The following is a 9,345-nucleotide window of genomic DNA, read 5'->3' as shown; positions in this document are numbered from 1 at the left end:
TGCCTCCCACAATGGGCTTGAAGAACAGACGAATTCTTCCCTTGTGAGCACAGCAGCTTCCGAGACGGCTCCCTCCCAGATCCCAAGCTGGCTGGCTCAGCCCAATGGAGTGTTTAGTCTCTGCCTCCCGGTGTTTCACCTCCCTTTTCCTTCAGATTGTCTTGATGATTAACACACTGAGTTATCCACAGTCCCTGCCTCTCCCCAGCTCAGTGTTTGCTGTGCCAAACTCCATGAAAGCCTCCCAAGGTGGTCTAAAAGAGGATCATTCCTCCCTGCAAGCCTTGTCTTGCAGCACCTCTTCATCAGGTCTCTAATGGCTGGGTGTGTTTTTTGTACCGAGGCACCTCAGTCCTTCTGCAGCTGGATTTAGCCTTGATGGAGCTGGCAGCATGGGCTGGGAGGAGGCAGGCACCAGCACACATGAGGAAAGGCCTCAGTGTAAGCTGAAACTGTCCAATTCCATCTTATTCCCTGCAAAGCGTCTGGGTGTTGGGTCAGGCTGAGGTGTTCTCCTGCCGGTGCAGCTCAGAGATTAGCACGCTGAGCTGAAAAGCCCTGCAAACTCAGCACATAGTTTCACAGCTAATCTCTTCCCCTGGCAGCTCACGTTGCCAGTTCAGGGGCACAATCAGAAGGTTGTGCACCCTCACCGCTGGATCCCACCTCTCCACCCTGCCACATTCCTTGGGGGCCAGATCCACTTTGTTATTTGCTTCCACTCTCCCCAGAGCAGGGCTGTGTTATGGGCCTCATTTCTTCAGCCACAGGAGGCAAGAAGAAACCTGGCACAAGAATCCAGCCAGGCTCCCACTGGGTACGACGACTAGGACCCAGGCAATGAGTAACCACCTAGGCTCACAGTGGAGCCCCCATGGGATGGTTTCTAGCAGCAAGGAGAAGCCGTGCAGCACCTCCTCCTCTCAGGAACTTCATAGAATCACAGAACACCACGTCAGAAAAGACCTCAAGGACCATCTGGTCCAACCTTTAAAGTGAGACCTACGTGGTATGCGCTGCTGCCACCTCCACTGCCTCCATAGCCATACTGACTGGATGCCCACTGTGCAGGAGTGGCATTTGGATTCTGTCCCTGGCCTGTCACGGCAGCAATGGCACTGAACATCTGGGAAGTCATGTTCTGTGGTAGAGCATTCACTGCACGGGTCAGGTCTGCAAGAAAGACCCATCATGTTAGACAAAGCAGAGCCTGGAGGAGGAGCTCACATCCCAATTCCAACCAGGAAAGGCCTGCACTGACCTGCCAGGTTAATGTTAGCTGGAGTAGCATTAATGGAGGCTGGAGTCCTGGTCCGACTGCTACTGCTTGGGGTAATACCTGTATGAAATACAAACCAAGAGAGATGGATTAGTTCTCCTGGAAGAGCAGCTGAAACTCAGGATTTGAATAAGCAGGCAACATGCTACATTACCAGGGAATGATGTGACCAGGATTGTATGGTTGGGGAGGGTAAGGGAGAGGAACTGACAAGCCCAGCCTTTACCTCACAGCCCACTTGGCTGAAAGGCAAGACAGCTGAGGCACTCAAGTCTTGGGGTGCCCACCTGGAACAGGGTCCTGATAATGATCCTTAAACCATCCGAAGAGTCCGTTCACAGTAGGAAAGACCTGGCCTCGGTAGCGGAATCCTTCTGGTGTCACCGTCACATACTCTATCCTGTGAGGAGTGGTGAATGCAAGAGAGGACTTGAGATTGCAGGCTGCTTCAGAGCCATACCTGCACCCTCACACTGACAGGTCACGGCCAGAACAGCTATGGCCATGCTGATAATGAACAGTCAGACCTACCCATTTTGTTTTCAAACAACTGCTCAAAGATACTGTTCCTTTCCATGCAAAATCTATCAATCTCTGCCTATACTCCTGTTGACACCCCCTGCACAGGGCAGTACTGCTTGTAGCAGCCAGCTGGTTAGAAACACAGGTGTCTAGGGGTGAGACTTACTCCTAGACATAGGTCCTTCACTGTCAGGAGGCCACAGCCTGGGTAAGGGAGGCATGACTTTTACAAGGATACTGACAGAGCTGGAAGGAAAACTGGCAGCAGTAAGCTGAGGTGTGGTACTGGCAGTACTCAGCTGCAGATGTTGGTCTTGTCTCTCACCTTGGTTTGCCTCGAGGCTGATATCCCAAGAGGAATTTGCCAGGTAGGTCTTTACAGGCGCTAATAAAGTAGGGAATAAACGTTGGCTTCTCTTTCTTGGTCTTTATCAGCAGCTCTTCCAGCTTCTAATTAAAGAGAAAAAAAAAAAAAAGAGAAATGCTCAAGGAGAGTCTACATTTCCGGCAACACACAGAGCCTGTGGATATCTCCTCTCCATGCTGTGGTCAGCCCTTTTCCTTCCCAGCCCTGATGCTCACAATCCAACAAGGACCAACAACTACACTGTTCCTGCACAGTTGGTTGGTGCACAAATGTCACCAGGTCACAGAAAACAGATTACTCGGTGATATTTGCTGACAGTGCAACCCTTTGCTGCTCTGGCACACTGCTGGAGCACACCATACTCCCATTGCTCTCCTATTTCCACTGCTGCCAGACAGAATCTCCCATAGCTATAGCTGGAAAGTGACTGCCAAGCCCAAAAGCAGCAAGAGGAAGACCAGAGAGCTCACTCTAGCAGCAGCTTATGACAGACACAAAGAGTTTAAGACCTGTCCCGAGACAAACAAATTTATATAATACTCCTGTATCTCCTACAGAAGCTAGTACATCCCAGGACAGGCTTACCTTCTTGTCTCCACCGTTGCAGTCCTGATAGTATTTGTGATTCAAGAGGTCTCTGGCAAAAGAAGCCATTGGCTGGACATAGCGAGCAACAATTTCATCCAGGTCTTCAAACTCCTTTGACGAAACACATTTAAAGAAGTATTTAGGGTGCATGATGATGAACTCTTATTCTAGTGTACAGGTCTCACATACATATTCTGCACAGCAAGAACTGTGTCTAAGAATCTAGAGAACTGCAATGGAATTTACTCTTCAGCAGTCTGAAAGCAGCTGCAATGACAGAAAGGCTGTGCCAACCTGTCCCTGCCAAAAAGGCACTTCTCCTTCCCTGGCATGCTCTGCAGGGCTCTTACCTCTGTGTTAATCCAAAGCATGGAGCCCAGGCTGAAGGCATTCTCCTTGCCTTCTTCTCGGACATCCACATGCTGGTAGATCCCATCATTCACCTTCCAGGTGACAGTCAGGTGGTTCTCCCCTTTGCTACTTGGCCGAATAATCACATCCCCTTGGTCCATGGTCTCCATCATCTTCTCAGCTTGCTTGAAGCTAATGTTGTGGAATGATGGGTGAGCAATTACTCTCTTGATGTACGCTAGGGAACAAAGAGAGTGTTTAGGCTTCCAAGAGGAACCGCTTTACTACAGCTACATGCCTAATTGTGGTTATTCCCCTGAAGCACCCTGGGAATGTTGGCATTATGAGGGAGAATAAAATTAGAGACTCACTTGTCCGCTGCTGCTTTCTTTTCAGGTCTTCCTCCTGCTTGTGATCTGCTGCCTCAGAGTCAAAATCGTAGTAGGTGTCTTTAGGCAGTTTCCACTCGTTGTTCTTATCCATCAGGTCTGAGGTCCTGCAGGTCAGGTCTGCACTGAACTTCTCAATGTCAATCTTCATAATCCTACAGTGAACTGTCATTCCCACCTACAGGAGAGGGGCAGGAAAGCTCATCAGGAGGTCCGGCTGATACACCAGCCTCCCTTTACTACAGAGCAATCTATGCAGGGTCATGGTGCCAACAGGAGGTACAAACTACCTCACCTACTTCAAACTGATACGACCTTTAAAAGTCAGCCTTCTGTCCCAACTGATAATCAACTGATCCCAAAGATGACTAGAATCACAAGAGATTAAAGGAAAAATGGGTAGTTCTCCAGCAAGTCTACTACCTATTCTCCAGACCACACAGGAAACCACATGTCTGGAGGCTGAGGACAATAAAGTTTGCTGGTTTATGTATCTTTCACAGTGGGAACAGCAAAACTGGACTTCAGTATGTACAAGAAAGCAGTTCAGTCTGTTCAGAAACAGAGGGGAAGACATCCAAAGGGCTCCTCTAATAAAATGGGAAAGAAAATGCCATCACAACAAGTGCAGTGTTTTAGTCCAGTTAACCGTGCTGAAGTTAACGGCTCTTGAAAGAAATGCTGAGACCTTTGAGCTTACGGGATTATCCATCACCTGCATGGACTGTCAGGGGGACCCCAAAAGACAGCAAAGATGTTAAACCTCTATTTTATCTTGTGATAAAAATACGTGATTCTGTGTCTTCCAGAGCCCCAGTCCCTGTCCTGAGCAAGACCTGTAACTCTGGACCAGTAATTGACCTCCATGAATGAATTGAGACAGAAGAAAAAGCTATGAGAGAAGGAAAGTGACCCCTGCATACCTAGCAGCAGTTGTGTGAACTCTTTAGAAAGCCAAGACAAAGGGCAGCTCTGCATTAGAATGCCTTCTGGTCTCCTAAACCCAGACTTTAGCCAGATGATAATAAATCCTTCTGCAGTGCAACATGTTAACTGATTAACGTGGTTCCCACCAGCTGCCAAGAGAGATTTGCACTGTGGCACAAAGACATTAACCAGAACCTGAACTTGCTGCTGATTCAAAGTCCTTAAATGAAAATGAGGTTTGGAAAGTCATTTAGGGAAAAGCGTTGTTAACCAAACCCTGAATCTTTAGCACTGGCTCCAGGCTCCTCCAGCTCTTACTGGGCATATGGAAATCCACTGCTTTCATACCTTCACTCTTTCTTCTGGCCGCTTGACCACCTTATCACTAAGAAATTTTGTTGGGATGAAGCCAGCAACACCATTATCCAGACGTGTCTTCACTCCAATGGCCTGACCTGGGCAGGAACCGCTGTCAAAGTGGTTCCAAACCTTGAGCAAGGCAAAAGTAAAAGTCATTCAGCACGGAAACAAAATAGCCCCAGCAGCTAACACTCAAAGCAAGTCTAAAAGCTCTGTCAGCAAACTGCTGCAGCCAGCAAAGACATGTGGAAGGGCAGGGAACAGAGGACTTCAATGTGTGCTACCCAAAAATAGGATATGCAAAGAGCTTATGGCTCTTTGCAACCAGGAAGGTCAGAACATTTTCAGACCCTGAACACAAGCCCACAGCTAGGGCTGGTTTCTAATGAATGCTATAGGGTTTTAAAGTCATGGATTACCATGGCTGGAATTCAGCAGTGTTTAGAAGAGACCTAAAGTACAGCTGCATTAAGCAGCAGGGAGTCCCGATAAGTTCTTAAAGTTGAGAAGGTGGCAAAACAACCCTCTGTTCTCAGTGTCACAGGCAGTTTCTTTGCATAAAACACAATCCTAGACCACAAACAATCCTGCTTTATGTGTCTGCAAAGAACTGGTCAGCTTAGCCCCATTTCCCTCCTAGCACAATTCACTAAAATCCATAACGTAGCCATAAAGGAGCTGTCAAATCCATACTGAAGCAATTAGTCTAAAGTGGAACAGATACTTGCAGCCAAAGGCTACATTCAGGCTGGGCAGTGCAGACACATTCATAGCTCTGATATCTTGCCTCCCAAGAGCCCTACAAAATACTCAAGCCTGCTGATAGCAGGCCCTCAGCAAAGACAGACCCACGAGGAGAAGCAGCCCTACCTCGCTGAGCTCTGGGAAGTTATCCTGCTGACAGAAAGGACACTGCCAGAGGCCAGTTTCATCGTTCCGTATCGCCTGGTCGTAGCTCTCTCCCTGCGGCCGCCTGTGGGCTATCCCAGTCACATTGCAGATGATCATTTTACCTGTGGTGTGATGGGGGAGGAGAAGGGAAGAATGAACCATCTGCAGGGAAGGGCAGTCCCCTCAGTCTAAGGTAGTTGCACATGAAGGTGTTACAAGACTACCCAGAAAAGCTACTTCAGACACATGCAACCACAGCACTGCCCCAACATCGCGCTCACCAAGATCCCTCTGCCCCTCCTTTACACATCTTAAGTCAACTTAGGATGACAGAAACCAGGGATGTACCTATATAGAAAGTCTCTGGAGTTTCTTTGGTCAGCATATTGAAGACCTCTTCTGTGTTTGGAGAACGATATGGGGTTCTCAGGTCCTTGTACCTGCAGCTTAGTTCAGCTCGAATGTCATATAAAGTGATATGCTTGTCGCCATAGCCCTGTGTGGTAGGTATTCAAAGGTTATAAAGCCATAAGCAGCAGGAAAGAGGTGAGTATGGAATCCAGTGTAAGTTATTAAAAAGCTCAAGGAACTCATCAAACAGCAAATTTAGAGAGGAATGCAAAGAAGAATCCACCATCAAACCCAGTTACAGGATGTTGAAATTGAATGTATCAATACAATACACTCAGAAAATAGATAATTCCAGGGAGAACAGCTCAAATGGTCTAATTACGGTCTCTGGCCTCCTTCCTCCCTCTGCCCCACGTGTAAGCATTTACTACATGCCACTGTCACACACCGAACACTCATGCTGGCTGTTTATACATTTTACAACAGCTAAATGCTCCTCCGAAGGATAAGGGTCACCAGCTACAAAACATAAGAAACTGAGCTGGACAGCAGAGCTTCCCTCTGGTTCTCAGCACCAGGAACCCCCAATGTACCTGTCTTTCCAGTTCTTCAGCAAAGGCATCGAGATCCAGGTCCTTCAGACGCTCGGGGTTTTCCAAGATCTCTTCTAGAGCTCCTGCAGGATTAGCATCCTCCGCCGACTCGTCATATTCCAAGGCATCCACTGCCATTTTTCTTGCCCATTCATAGGTTTCAGGATGGACCCTGGACCCGTCTAGGACTTCGATGTAGGAATCAGTGCTGAAACAAAGCAATATTCAGATAAGGACTCTGCAGGGTTCCAGAGTCACCTCCTTCAGCTCAACAATAAAGCACTGGCTGCATGTCTGCTCTGCCACCACTGTCCTCTGTGGAGCAAACGAAACAGGACACAATGAATTCTTCCTTGTTAATCAACAACAACCAGTGCAAGACAACAAATTCCAGTCTATGGCTCCTGTGCTGCAAAGATACAGCCAGGTGTGGTGGATGCTAGAGATTTAGAAATTAGGTTACTGCTGTCCTGCAAACACCTCTCTTGTTCAGTTACCAATAACCTAATGCTCTACAAGCTTCCTAATATTGCTACTGGTTTAAAAGGAAGTTGAATTGCTGAGTTATCCCTCAAGTTTAGAACTTCAGAGAAGTAAAACACTGTTGGTAGGACTAGCAGAAGCTAAGCCAAAGTGCACACGGGTTACTGATGGACATGCACGAGGACTGTGCTAGGGAATAACTGGTTTTAGTTTAGTTCCTCTTGACCACAAAGGATCTTTCAAACCTATATAATTACTGCTCTGCAGCTCACATTGCTGCACGAGTTTAGCTGCCCTCAGGAAACAGATTAATAACCAACAATACCTGAACTTGGCCAGAAATCAGAGGGGGCCACACAGAAATTCCTGGGATATGGGCTCCAGGGTACAAGATTGCTTCAGCCTTTGCTCGTGCTAACTCCATACCCCGTATGACACTGAGTACAACCCAACACCCACCTATCGCCCAGCGATGCCGTGTCAATCTTGATGAAGCCAGCACAGTTGATAAACACCTTGGGTCCCATGTGGCACATGGTAACCAGCTGGGTCCTGTTCTCCAGACGTGTGTTGTTCTGTTTTAAGATCTGGAAAGATAGGAAATGGTATAAACCTTGCTATTCAAACGCAATGATCCTCCAGGAAAAGCAAAGGACTCACACTGGACACCACAGTGTTCAAACCATCTGATATAAACCTCAACAACTCAAATTGTTGCTCCCCGCCTGCGCGTATGAAAGAAGATGATTCCACATGGAACAGTTCCAACTTTTGGGAAAAGCACTGGCTTTTTACTTTGTTTTCTACAGCATGGAGGCGTCTTGCTACCGTAACAGTGCATCCCTCTCTGTGGGTTCAGGAGCTACGTAGGATTGATGGACCTGCTTGGGTCTATCAAGGACACAAGTCTATGCATAGCTTAAGGGTTGGGTGCAGTAAGATAACACCTACTAAAACACGTCAATGGAGCTGTCAGCTGCATCTGGCACGGAGGACCCTGACTCATCTCCTAACAGCACTGCCATGAGGTCCCATGATGCACTGTTTCTGTAGGCAGGGACTGAAACCTCCTTACCTTTAGCAGATGAGTGCCTTTGCGTGGTCCCAGGCCACACACGTACTGCAGCAGAGCCTGGCTGTGAGGGTGAGCAATGGCCCGGTTGACATCCACTCCCACCTCGTTCACACGGTTTATGAATTCACAGTAGAGGGCATTCAGCAGCTCCTCCTTCACCACATGCTCCTGACAGAAAGGAGAGGTGTTAGCCTCACAAGGAGACGCTCTGCCATAAGCAAGCTGTGCTAAACATAATATGCTGGCTCTCAGGAGCTGTACTGCACCTCAGTTACCCCTGAGAACAGCCTAAAGGCAGGAGGCAGATGAGTTAAAGGAGACAAAAAAAAATGGTGCTATGTAGCCTGAACATTGCATAAAACAGGTAGAACTTGCACCAGTTCAACTTGGAACACTTTTCTTTGACAGCAAACTGTTCCAGGCTTCCCAGACAACCTTCTCTTCCAGAGAAGGATCTTCCTTGCCCAAGGATCTCATGAGGAACAGTTACCTGCAGAGGGTGGAGTTTCAGGCAGAGAATATCCTCATCAGAGCTGCAGACCTGGGCAAACTCTATGAGAGGGTCCTGGATGCGGCGAGCAAGGGACACAGCTTGACGCAGCAGAGGAGGGTAATCCCTGAACTCATTCTGCAAGAGAATCAGGGAGAACCCTGATGGTGTTTTCACACTTTGTAGCACAAGCAGCAAAGACACATCAGGTGGGGATTGGAACGAGGGAAGCATTTGGTGCTCAGCATAAAGACAGCTGAGGTCAGAGGCCTCCAGGAGCTCTGCTGCAACTAGGAAGGAAACAACCCCACTCATCACTCAGCTGAGCAAGACTCATTTCAGACTACATCAATATCTATTCTGTACATCTGCTGGTTCTGATCTCTCCAGGGAAGTCTAAGTAAGATGCTTTACCTTGATCCAAAGATCAGTACATCACTGCCTAGATGGATCACACAGGGCAAAGGATGATGCAAGGCAGGGCCAGCACGACAGAGGATGAGACAGCACGAATGAACAACAGAGTAAGGGACAGCTGAAATAACAGAAGGTTCACCTCAGACTTCTTGCTGTTCATGTAGAGGATGGCCAGTTCATTGTCCACCAGCTCCACACCAATAGAGGACAGCTGCTGCCCTTGATCCAGCTCATGAACAATCCTCTTTACATCCTCCATCAG

The 9,345-nt window shown here is 47.9% G+C and overlaps 1 protein-coding gene across 1 annotated transcript in view; it reads right to left on the bottom strand.

The window, feature by feature from the left end:
* Positions 1–9,345, bottom strand: part of SUPT6H (suppressor of Ty 6 homolog (S. cerevisiae)) — a 20,901-nt gene that overhangs the window by 957 nt on the left and 10,599 nt on the right. The window contains exons 21-35 of the mRNA XM_010011003.1: positions 9,223–9,345; positions 8,667–8,804; positions 8,177–8,344; positions 7,561–7,688; positions 6,619–6,826; positions 6,023–6,170; positions 5,654–5,796; positions 4,772–4,912; positions 3,479–3,674; positions 3,107–3,345; positions 2,754–2,867; positions 2,127–2,251; positions 1,567–1,679; positions 1,262–1,339; positions 1,007–1,173 (exon numbers count right to left, since the gene is read on the bottom strand). The exon at positions 9,223–9,345 is cut by the window's right edge and continues 7 nt beyond it. Coding sequence (XP_010009305.1) covers positions 1,007–1,173; positions 1,262–1,339; positions 1,567–1,679; positions 2,127–2,251; positions 2,754–2,867; positions 3,107–3,345; positions 3,479–3,674; positions 4,772–4,912; positions 5,654–5,796; positions 6,023–6,170; positions 6,619–6,826; positions 7,561–7,688; positions 8,177–8,344; positions 8,667–8,804; positions 9,223–9,345 — 2,229 coding nt within the window. The remainder of the gene's footprint in view (positions 1–1,006; positions 1,174–1,261; positions 1,340–1,566; positions 1,680–2,126; positions 2,252–2,753; positions 2,868–3,106; positions 3,346–3,478; positions 3,675–4,771; positions 4,913–5,653; positions 5,797–6,022; positions 6,171–6,618; positions 6,827–7,560; positions 7,689–8,176; positions 8,345–8,666; positions 8,805–9,222) is intronic.

Source organism: Nestor notabilis, unplaced genomic scaffold (genome assembly GCF_000696875.1).
Source record: "Nestor notabilis isolate BGI_N333 unplaced genomic scaffold, ASM69687v1 scaffold32053, whole genome shotgun sequence".
NCBI classification, from domain to species: domain Eukaryota; kingdom Metazoa; phylum Chordata; class Aves; order Psittaciformes; family Psittacidae; genus Nestor; species Nestor notabilis.
This window is presented reverse-complemented; position numbering and strand designations above follow the sequence as displayed.